This window comes from Aquarana catesbeiana, linkage group LG10 (genome assembly GCF_042186555.1).
Source record: "Aquarana catesbeiana isolate 2022-GZ linkage group LG10, ASM4218655v1, whole genome shotgun sequence".
Classification (NCBI taxonomy): Eukaryota; Metazoa; Chordata; class Amphibia; order Anura; family Ranidae; genus Aquarana; species Aquarana catesbeiana.
The window spans coordinates 37,128,204-37,140,534 of NC_133333.1; the positions used below are offsets into that span (position 1 = coordinate 37,128,204).

At 45.1% G+C, this 12,331-nt stretch overlaps 1 protein-coding gene across 1 annotated transcript in view; it reads right to left on the reverse strand.

The window, feature by feature from the left end:
* Positions 1–1,634: 1,634 nt before the first annotated feature.
* The window catches only part of ATP1A3 (ATPase Na+/K+ transporting subunit alpha 3), a 106,326-nt gene continuing 95,629 nt past the window's right edge, over positions 1,635–12,331 (reverse strand). Inside the window, exons 20-23 of the mRNA XM_073602010.1 lie at positions 10,782–10,912; positions 8,611–8,712; positions 4,956–5,047; positions 1,635–3,560 (exon numbers count right to left, since the gene is read on the reverse strand). Of these exons, the coding sequence (XP_073458111.1) occupies positions 3,532–3,560; positions 4,956–5,047; positions 8,611–8,712; positions 10,782–10,912 (354 nt within the window). The 3' untranslated portion in view covers positions 1,635–3,531. The remainder of the gene's footprint in view (positions 3,561–4,955; positions 5,048–8,610; positions 8,713–10,781; positions 10,913–12,331) is intronic.

Genomic DNA, 12,331 nt, shown 5'->3' on the forward strand with positions numbered 1-12,331 from the left:
CTGGTGCCTCTTGTTGGGGTAGAAAGTGAACAGAAAATTAAAATTGTATGGTCAGCCTTAGAGAAAGTATTGGCTTGTGCTCCACTATAAAAATGCTTTTTTGGCTCTTAAAGGAGAAGTTCACTGTTTGTTACATGTTACACCCAGGGCAGGACTTAGGGTGGTGGGGGCCCCTGGGCTTGAGTCACTTTCGGGCCCTACCCTTCTATACATATGCACAGCTCTATAAAACTGAAATAGAAAAGGACAAAGTGCACTAGACTCAGTGCAGTATTAAAGAACTTCTGTTTAATTGGACAAGACAAAACAGCCAAATGGCTACTCACAAAAGTAGATAATATATAAGCGTATAAGTGGGGGATACTGTACTGGTATTCGTCCTGGGTCCACGATTAATAAAAGCAATAAAAATGGATAAAATGATAATTACCGTATTTATCAGCGTATAACACGCACCCCAAGTTTAGGAGGAAAAAAACTTTTAGGAGGGAAGTTTAAGGAAAAAAAACTTACATTTAAATGCCCATCAACGCAGCCTTGTTAGTGTCCATCTGCAGCCTTGTCAGTGTCATTGCAGCCTTGCCCCAGTGTCATTTGCAGACTTGTCAGTGTAGCCTTTCAGTTTAAAAATGGCGCCGCCGAGATACAGAGCCGGATGTCGGTGGCTTTTGGAATGGGTGGGGCCCATGGGCTTGAGCCCAGTCAAGCCCAATGGAAAGTCCGGCCCTGGTTACACCCATACCATATTCAGGGTGCAACATGTTACAGATGCTCCCGATCCCCTGTTCTGACAGCTAGCAGGGGATCTTCCCCCCGCTAGCTGTCACACTCTGCAACAAACGTGGCCGTGTGGGTCTCCGCTCACCCGGCCGCGTCATCTATTCACAGTGTTCTGTGAATGGGAAAACTACAAGATCCGATAGCTTTTGTGGCTGTTGGCTTGCAATTCTCAATGAACTACTGGGACGCTATTGAGTGCTGTGGTAATTCATTCATGCTTCCGGTCACAGTGTAACTGCCTGGCCCTATTGGAGGTACGGCTAGACAATATGCAGGACCATGGCATTACACCCACGAACTGATGATCGTGGGTGCAGTGCTTTACAATAAGAAAAATAATAAATGAATATTTACAGGCAAAATAAAATGTGCATTTATTATTTATTTATTTATTTTTGTAAAGGTAACTTATCCTTTAAGCTGGCCAGCTGGGTCAAATCTCGGCTGGTTCAGCAGGGACCAGCCGAGATTCAATCCCATCTATGGGCATACTGGTTGTACTGAAGTCAACCCCTCGATCGTCTGGCTATAAGTTCTAGCAGTGATTATGGTGTTCTGCCAGCACAAAAGGCTACCAGCGCCCCCCCCCCCCCCCCCCCCCCCCCCCAGCCAGCAGAACACAATAGCAATGTGGGATGGATTCCCCCATCAACACTGAATGTGTTGATGGGTGAATCGAGCAAGCTTCTTCCACCACTATAGGCTGCTTTACTTTGAACAAACTGTCCATTGAGTCCTATTTGAGTCCTATTGGTATTTGTCTAGTCCTGTCTCTATTAGCAGTAGCTGTACCTGTCAAAAGATCATTATGGTACCCATACCTTTTCGTTCATCCAAAACCAGAAATCAGACAGTTTGCCGTTTTTTGGGGTATTTTTTATTTATTATTTATTTTTGTAAATCACAGAAAATGGCAGGAAAACACAAGATAAAAAAAGTCTGACAACCTGACAAAAACTAATGCAAGAGGGGGGGTGGAGACACATAACAGACACAAACTGCACTCAACCCCTCCACTTATTAAGAGGTACCAGGGTCACTCTTCAACCTATCAACATCCAGCTCTGGTCCACAGACACACCTCTCCGTTTCATATCACCCATTCTGTGCCCTCTTTTTATTGCTTGCTGGCTCTCAGCTACTCCCTCTCCACCACCTTTACAGCATCATTCATCTATTAGCGCTGTGTTGTTTTTTTTCCTCCCTTACACCAATCACCTGTGGCCACGCAAGTGCCGCTTGTCTCAAATAGGCTTCCAAAACAAGGCAAGTTGTACACGTCTGTCTGCAACCCGTCCACCCAGTCATATTTTATTGAAAGCACTTTGGGCTTAGTGAAGACAGAATGTTGCTCCTTTATGCATTTGTCAACCAATTTTTTTGTTCTTTTTACATAACCATGACAAAGGATAAGTTGGAGCTGTAGACATGAGTGAACCAGCCCTATACCATTTCCGTTTTTGTGCTCCTAATATCTGGGTGTCACTATGTACCCATGTTCCCAACTGCCCATTGACACTGCTTTAGCTTATGTCTTTGCTCCTCTCCTGTAACTACTCAGTCTCTGGTTCTTACTCCTTGAGTAGCTATCAAAGCTACTGTCCATCCCATAGCTCTAGGCCTGGCTACTTTACCCTTTCAAACAGACCCCCAACCCTTTCATCTAACATACGTCGATCTGTACCTCCACCCTGTGATCACAATGAGACACACATTCACCATTCCCTCCTATTACACAGACATCAGGACAAGGTACCTATCACCCCCTTCTAATACACAGACATCAGGACGTTTAGCTCTCACCCCCTCCTAATAACAGAGACAAAATACATGAACCTTTCACGCTCATAAAGACCGAGTACATCAGATATGGAGGAATATTAAGTGGGGTGGTTGGGTGAAGGGGGTATTTATTACACAGATGAGACTTCGATATGAGACTCTTTGGGTCTCTCTAGAAGTCAAAGGGCCCTAATAATGCCCCCGTAAAGACCCTACGCTGTACACCAGACATTGTTCATGAGGTGTCATATGACCACAGTACCGGTGCCCTCGCAAATCCCCGGATTAACCCTATAGCTGATGAAGCAGCACATTACTGGTATATGTACGTAGAGCGGTGTGTTCAGAAGCCTTTGGCAGCATAGAGGTTGTTAGGAAGAGAGTTTGTTCAGCCCTCCCCCCCTAATTCAGTGGTTTCTCCACTTTTCCTTCCCATTCTTTGTCCTGGCACTCCAATACCAGATTTCCCAAGAGTGAAGAGCTTAAAATCCGTATTATTCTCCATCCAAAATTTTTAGACCCTCCACTCGATCTCCTTCTCTGTTACAATCCTCTCTCTCCCCCTCCTTTATAATAAAACATTATAGAAGCAAATAATAAAAAAAGAAAAGAAAATCCTGGTTCTATTTATATTTATATATAATATATATTTATATATATATTTATAATTTTACAGAAAAAAAAGTGGGGGAGAGAAATGACTTGAAAAAAACCAACATGGAATCTGGAACAGAAGGCTTGGCAGGTGGGAGTTATGGCGCCTTTTGTAATTTTTAGAATCCGGTGGAGCTTGTTGCTGTTTTATTTTGGGGTTTGTTTCCCTTTTTTTTTTTGTTTTTTTTTTTTGTGTGTTTTTTTCAATTATGTTCTTGTTGTCTTTTTTCTTCGTTTTTGTTTTGTTTGATTCAAAGGGGAGGGGGATTCGGAGGTTGGAGAGGGTCCAGGTCTGGGAGATGTTTCTCGGTGAATTTAATAATAAGATTCTTTTTCTACCCAACCTGTAAAAGAAAAAGCAAATAAAGATCACTAATCAGTTTATTTAACACACAGGGAGAGATACATTTCCATCAGAGTTGACCAGATGCCAAGGTATTTAGTCATGTGCATGGCTGCCATGAAATCCTGGCTTTAAAGTGGGACACCAAAGATTATTGCAGTTATATGTTCCACATTTACACTATATGGCCAAATGTTTGTGGACCCCTGACCATTACACATATATGAGATTGTTGGCTATCCCATTCCAGAACCATGGGTATTAGTATAGCATTGGCCCTTCACTTTGTTGCTTTAAGAGCCTCCACTCTTTTTGAGAAGGCTTTCCACAAGAAAAGTGTATCTGTGGGGTTTTGTGGGTATTCAGTTAAAGGAACATTTGTGAGGCCAAGTACTGAGGTTGGATGAGAAGACCTGGCTTGCAATCAGTTTTCCTATTCATTCCAAAATTGTTCAGTAGGGTTAACTTTAGAGCTGGGTGGGCCACATGAGTTCCTCCTCGCCAAACTTATCCAACCATGCTTTTAGAGCCCTTTCACACTGGGGCAGGGGCGTTGTCGGCGGTAAAGCGCCGCTATTGTAAGCGGCGCTTTACAGTCGGTATGCGGCCGCTAGCGGGGGGGTTTTACCCCCCTGCTAGCGGCCGAGAAAGGGTTAAAACCACCGCAAAGCGCCTCTGCAGAGGCGCTTTGCCGGCGGTATAGCCGCGCCGTCCCATTGATTTACACTCCGCTCTTTCACCGCTCTGAAGATGCTGCTGGCAGGACTTTTTTTACCGTCCTGCCAGTGCATCGCTCCAGTGTGAAAGCCCTCGGGGCTTTCACACTGGAATTAAAGCAGCGGCTGTTTTGGGTCGGTTTGCAGGCGCTATTATTAACGCAATAGCGCCTGCAAACCGCCCCAGTGTGAAAGGACCCTTATGGAGATGGCTTTGTGAACAGGGGCTGGAACAGAAAAGAGTCTTCCCCAAACTGTTGGATGCACATAGTTATCTACAATGTCTTTGCATGCCTTAGCATTTTTTTAGTGCCCTTTATTGGAAACACCTGAACTTTGGCCAGAGAGGTGGCAGCACATGGATAAGGCCATATCTGTGCTCTCTCTCCTCCAGTATGTACAGTGTTAGGCTTAAAAGAACTGTGCAACGCAATAGGTCCTAAATGAGTGCTTCTAGGCAGATAATTATGATAGGCAGATATCAGGACAGGCTGAGTACATATGCCAGTAGCATACAAAATATATTTGTCATTCTATTTTATGTACACATAGTTTGGGTGACAAGTTTTACAATGTCTGCTTAAAAACTATCATATAGATAACAGGATTGGCTGCTGTAATTGACGGCCTATATATACAATGTAAACACACAACTCGGCCTTCATGCAGCACTGACTTACCTCCTGGGTGTCGCCTAAGGATAAGTTTTCGGATCTCATCATATATAAAGATGAGGAAGCTGTATGGGAAGGCACAGAACCACCAGCTGGGCCTAGATGATGAAATAAAAGGCAGCTTAATAACCCAATCTCATTTTAAACAGTGGCCTCACTAGGGTTGGTGTGTCATCTGGTGCGGTAAAACATGGTGTTACCCCCTCCCCGCCATGATGAAAAGTGGGGTGTGGTTTAAATTGCGCTAAACATTGGGCATGGCAGTGGGACCTGGCCCTGCTGAGTGCAGTGGCGCACGTGTTTCTTTGGTAAGAGAGACCAACAAAAAACAATTGTGTGTGCCACTCCTCTCAGCAAGGCCAGGACCAGGTACTGCTCCCACGCCATTATATACGACTGGGCCTGGGGGGGGGTCTTTTGCCAAAGCAACACGTGCGTCACTCCACTCAGGCTGTGGGAATACCTGGGTCCTTTGACAAGAAAAGCCTAGCCCAGGTGTAGTGTGGCAGTCACTGCCACTCTCTACACCCGGGCTGGCTGGAGTGGTGTCTGGGCTGGCAGGGGGGGGGGGTCTCTCTTACCAAAAAAATAAAAACTTGTGTGCGCCACTCAGTGGGGCCACCAGGTACCGTACACCTGAATCGGGGCCACCAGGTACCGTACACCTGAATCTGAAGCTCACTTCGTCAGAACAACAGGCTGCATACAATTCATTCCTCTGTTTGTGCCTGCCTGTCTCTCTCTCTCTCTCTCTCTACCCTTGCAATTTATGGAGTGTGGGGCGGAGCTCACTGGGTGCAGTCAGATCACTCTGCCACTTCAGTGGCTGTGGCTGGGTCTATGAACTAGGCATTGGAAAATGCAGTGGCTGCTGCCTGTGTTCACACTTACAAAAAAAAAGTCCCCAAAGCTGCTGGCCCTGTACACTTCAGGGACCCCCATGGTGTGAGATGTCATTCCCTTTGTTGTGGCACTCCATGTGAGCAGAATGTGACAGGACACAGGGATGATACGCCACTAATGTCACCCCTCTGGAGGGTGTCACCTGGGAGCGGTCCACACCTCCATAGTGACGCCACTGATTTTAAACATTTTCCTTTTCTAGCTCAAAGGAATTTGTTATTTTTGCTCTATGATTCTGCAATAAACTTGAACTACAGTTAAAGCCCAACTCCAACCAAAATTTTCTTTTTTTTGTTTTGGATAGACTGGGAAGAGTAAATACTTCTGTCAAGTTTTTATAGCATTCCATGACTTCATTGAGTAAGGATTAGCCTAGGTATGGTCCAAACCTATGTTCGATCAACCCAGAAGGAAGCTGTCAGTACCGGCCCAATCAGCTGTGGCCGGGGCATTCCCCATCCCACAGGCACACTTACACAATGAGTCTGGGATGCTGGGGACATCTTTGACCTAATATGGCCATAAGTCATTAACTTAATATGGTCATATTAGGTCAATAATGTCACTAGCATCCCAGTCCCTTTGTATACATGTAGCTGCGGGATGGGGACTGTCCCATTCGCAGCTGCTTGGGACAACTTCAGACAGATTGCCTCCATCCCGCAGGGTGGCAAGAAGCGCGATAGATCCTCCTCCCTGGAGCCTCCTAGTTTGGAGCAGGAATGGGTTGAGAATGGGGAAGAGCTAAAAGCTCAGGATTCTGTGGAGGGCCTGGCGGATGAGTCTGTTTCGGAGCAATCTGGACAAGAAGATATCCAGTTGATGTCTGCCTCTCAGTCGCAGAGGTTTTTCATCCTGACTCTGACCCAAATGGTTTGTTCTGCCTTTAAGTTGCCTCTTGCACAGGTGACTGAGCCCCCCTGGTCCTCTTGGAATCCCTGAGGCCTCTTCAGGCCGCACAGGTTTACCCCCTGCTGGAACAGGCGGTGTATGCGGACAGGATTTTGTTCCTCTAGAGAGGTTTTCCCTTTTTATATCCCATGGATGAAAAGTTCGTTAAAAAAGGGAGTATGCCAGCCGTAGATGCAGCAGTCTCTTCCTTAAACAAGAACTTAACTTGTCCGGTAGATAACGCACAGGGCTTGAAAGACCCTGTTGACAAGAAATTGGAGTCCTTGTTAATGGCTTCCTTTTCTTTGGCCAGTTCAGCTATTCAGCCAACTGTTGACGGCAAAATATGACGGCATGGCTATTGAAGCCAGGGTGTTAAAGGACCATGACATCTTGGGACCAGTGGTGTCTACCCTAGTGAATGCTAGAAAAGCTGTCACTAGGAAGATCTATCGTAAGGTCTGGAAAACTTATATTGCTTGGTATGAAGCCAAAAAATGGCATCCTCGGAAATAAGTGATTGGGAGAATTCTCTCTTTTCTACAGTCAGCTGTGGAAATCAAATTGGCTTTGAGTACCATCAGAGGTCAAGTTTCGGCCCTATTAGAATTCTTCCAAAGGCCTTTAGCCTCCTATTCACTGGTCCAAACCTTTATGCAGGGGGCAAATTGCTTGCTTCCCCTCATTAGGTCACCTATGTGTCCCTGGGACTTGAACTTGGTGCTGTCTGCGTTACAGAAACAACCATTTGAACCTATCAAGGAAGTTGTATTAGACTTGCTGTCACGCAAGCTAGCCTTCCTGATGGCTATCACCTTGGCTAGAAGGGTGTCGAAGGGAATCGTACTTGATCCTTCACCACGACAGGGTCATGTTACAACCTGTTCCATCCTTTTTGCCAAAAGTGGTGTCGGCCTTTCATTTAAATTAGGACATTATTTTGCCTTCTTTTTTCTCTCTGCCTCGTTCGACAGAAGAGAGAAGTCTTTGGACATTGTCCGGGCAGTCAAGGTTTATTTGTCTAGATCTGCGGAGATCCGAGGATCAGACTCCTTTTTTTTGTTTTACCAAAAGGACCCAAGAAGGGGCAGGCAGCTTCCATTGCTAATTGGGTCTGTCAAACGGTCATTCAGGCCTATGGTCTGAAACGTAAAGCTCCTCCCTTTAGGGTAAGAGCTCATTCTACCAGGGGTGTAGGAACCTCCTGGGCTTTTCCCCATCAGGTATCTGTGGCTCATATTTGTAAGGCTGCTATCTGGTCTTCAGTGCATACGTTCACAAAATGTTATCAAGTGGATGTTCGAGCAGCGGAGGATTCGGCTTTTGGCCGCAGTGTACTGCGGGCTGCCGTATAAGGTCTGATGGCTATTGTTTGGCAGGGTGTCTCCCTCCCCTCAAGGCTATTGCTCTGGGACGTCCCAGCAGGTAATGAATATTAGCCTATTTCTGTGTGCCATGATGTATGAAAAAGAAAATAGGATTTTTTTCGTCATACTTACCTATAAAACCCTTTTCTTTGAGTACATCATGGGACACAGAGATCCCTCCCCTCTTTTTTGAGGATTCAGTGCTTACTACAAAACTGAAGTACTTCCTGTATGGGAGGGGTTATATAGGGGATCACTTCCTGTCTAAAGACCTTTGGTCTACCAGTGTCCATTCACCTGGAGATGAAGTATAACCCAGCAGGTAATGAATATTAGCCTAACTCTGTTTCCCATGATGTATGAAAAAGAAAAGGATTTTACAGGTAAAGTATGATGAAAAAAATCCTATTTTTCATTGAAGCCAGCAGATATCTTCCATGACGGTTTCCTTTATGGTCACACACCCATCAAAACTAAACCTGGCCACACAACAGACTTACTTTAGTGGGTACATTCTCAGTGCAATGTCCATTCCAGGGCAATACGACAAGAAAGCTGCTAATGCGGTTTCTTCGAAAAGACCGAAAATTAGGATTTTATTCCTGCAATGACAAATAAAAGCTCAGAGTTATCAAGATAGTAGATACTGTATATACAATCTATTAACTCAACTTTTCCTAATAATAATTAATGTATTTAAATGCTACACAAACCACATTTTCCTTTTAGTCTACAGCCAGTTATGTTTCTGTAAATCTGCCCAATAAAACTGTCAAATTTTTCTTGTAACCGTGGTGACAGTACACTATATACAGTGCAGACCTTCCCAAAGTCCTCATTCCCCAGCTTTTGTAATTAATTGAAATCTACATAGAACATGAAATGAAGGCATCCCCAACTTTCCTGCCCTTAAATTTCAATCTCTGATAAGATGTTGAGGTAGAAAGCAGCACATCTAAAAAGATGGTGGTGGTGGGGGGTTGAATTTTTTTTACTACATTACGAACGACCATGTCTAATAGGTCCATCCAACGACTGCACTACAGCCATGGCCAAAAGTTTTGAGAATGACACAAATATTAATTTTCACCAAGTCTGCTGCCTCAGTTTTTATGATGGCAATTTGCATATTCTCCAGAATGTTATGAAGAGTGATCAGATGAATTGCAATGTCCCTCTCTTTGCCATGAAAATATACTTCATCCCCTAGAAAACATATCCACTGCATTTGTGAAGAAGACTTCAGGGTGCCCGAGAAAGTCCAGCAAGCGCCAGGACTGTCTCCTACAGTTGATTCAGCTGCGGGATCGGCGGCACCACCAGTGCAGAGATTGCTCAGGAATGGCAGCAGGCAGGTGTGAGTACATCGGCACGCACAGTAAGGCGAAGACTTCTGGAGGACGACCTGGTGTCAACAAGGGCAGCAAAGAAGCCACTTCTCTCCAGGAAAATCATCAGGAACAGACTGATTTTCTGAAAAAGGTACAGGGATTGGACTGCTGAGGACTGGGGTAAAGTCATTTTCTCCGATGAATCCCCTTTCCAGTTGTTTGGGGCATCTGGAAAAAAACCTTCTCCGGGGAAGAAAAGGTGAGCGCTACCATAAGTCCTGTGCAGTACCAACAGTAATGCATCGTGACATCATTCATATGTGGGGTTGCTTCTCAGCCGAGGGAGTGGGCTCACTCACAATTTTGCCTAATAACAGCCATAAATAAAGAATGTTACAAAAACATCCTCCGAAAGCAACTTCTTCCAACCATGCAAGAACAGCTTGGTGACAAACAATGCCATTTCCAGCATGATGGAGCACCTTGCCATAAGGCAAAAGGGATAACTAAGCAGCTTGGGGAACAAAACATAGAAATTTTCGGTCCATGGCCAGGAAACTCCCCAGACCTTAATCCCATTGAGAACTTGTGGTCAATTCTTAAGAGGTGGATGAACAAAAAGAAAAACCCCACAAATGCTGACAAACTCCAAGCATTCATTATGCAAGAAGGGGCTCCCATCAGTCAGGATGTGGCCCAGAAATTGATTGACAGCATGTCAGGGCGAATTGCAAAGGTCTTGAAATAGAAGGGTCAACACTACAAATATAGACTTGCATAAACTTAATGTAATTGTTAATAAAAGCCTTTAACACTTATGAAATGCTTGTAATTATACTTCAGTATACCATAGTAACATCTGAGAAGAGATGAAAAAAAAACACTGAAGCAGCAGACTTTATGAAAATTAATATTTGCGTCATTTTCGAATCCTTTGCCCACGGCTGTACAAAGCCATGTCTCATTATCTACAGATGCAAGCAGGTGTTTTTTCTTAACAAAAATTGAGCAGGGCCAGGATGAGGGGTGTGCAGAAGGGCCAGATGCCCCAGGCACAGTGTTTTTATGTGGTGGTGGTGGGGGTGCAGCACCACCACGTCTACTCTCTGACCTGCTAATGTCCTGCCCTGGTGCCCACCAGGCAGACAACCGTGTCCTGGACTGGTTCTGCTCCCACAATTTTGGCACCTTACAGAGTGGCAGTGGGGCACTTGACTGAGGCTACTACTACTGTCCACCCAACAGTAGAAGTACAGTCCCAGCATCTTTGCTCTGGGCACTGGATGGCCTTGTATTAGCATGCTACAGAGAATGGGTAATGTTCACGAGTGTTCCCTTACTTCATGCCCTGCTGGAATACTGAGTTTCTCCTAGTCTTACAGATGATGACATCGGCCCATTGTACAACCACAATACTGACGAAGAAGGCAGTGTGACAAGTGAATTCCACAATCTTGCGCTGCTCGTATGTCTAAAGCACAGAGAAGGGAAAAAGTATTACAATATAATAATGTTGGTCCCCAGTGGGATTCTAACAGACGTATATACATAATTTTTTTCAGTTATGTTTAGCATTACAAAGTAAATTTGACTTGTGAGCAAGGACATATTGGGTATGCCCGGAAGGACTTTAGTAAAGCCATCCCCTATTACATCCTACAAGACACCCCTGCCGTGCCGAGAGCTTTTGACAGGCCGTGAGGAGGCGTTGTATCACCTTCTCATTGCCTACTTTAACCCCTTGGACCCTGCATAAGTGCCCTCTAACCACGTGCATTGCATGCAGTTTCAGGGCAAAGCAGCTCCATTCACATGGATGAGTCATGAATGGCAGTCAGTAGCGCCCACCAAAACTGACATGTAGTATAACTTCTGCTGCGGCTGCAAAGCACCGTAGCTGCAGCATGTGTACACCCTTATCCGCTGCCTCTGCAGTAGCTACCTACTTTACTGATCACTGTAACAGCTTGTTGTTTATGTCAGTAATAGAAACAATGTAACTATTTTGTTATATTGTAATTGTCTAAAACAGATCACAAGGCTTGTCCTGTAATATGCTGGTTAAAGCGGAGTTCCACCCAAAAGGGGAAGCTCCACTTGTCTGCCTCCTCCGCTGCCACATTTTGGGGAGCAGGTACCCGGTTTTGACAGATATCCGCTCCCACTTCTGGCTCACTTAGCTGTGGCGAAGTGCGCCAGAGGTTCGGGCCCCCTTCTCCCCCCCCCATTGAAAAATCACAGCGTGATTTGCGCACGCGCAAAGCTTAACTGTCAGTTTCTCTTCGCCAAGATTGCTGTGGCAGCCTCCCATGACAGCCGATTCAAGAATTGGCTCGGGGTGAGGACACCGTTGGATGCCTGGACAGGTATATACCCGAATAGTAAAAGTCAGCAGCTACAGTATTTGTAGCTGCTGACTTAATTTTTTTGGGGACGGGGTGTTCCGCTTCTAAATGCAGCAAACCTGTAAAGTCATACCTTTTTGACCTATGAATAATCTTTAGCTAACCTTAGTTGACTTAATGCAACCCTATTGCAAACATGAAACTCCCTGAAAAATAAGAATAAAAAAAAAAATGTACCCCCTCTGCTTTCCATGCTAGTAAACATAGCTTTGATGATGAGGAATTGTCCCCCAAAATCTGCTGGAAAACCAACACTTTCAAGAGTGTCAATCACCCGTGTCCCCCCCGCTGTGTTCTATGGTTCCTCCCACTGACCTCCACAGCACTATAGGAAAAAACAGTGATGTGGGAGTCAACCGGAGGAACTACTGAGTGCTGCTGTGGACACAGGAGATCGACACTCCCAGAGTTATTGGTTTCCCAGCAGACTTTGGGGAATGATTCCTCATCAACATTTGGCACTGTTGACAGCAGGAGAGGTAAGT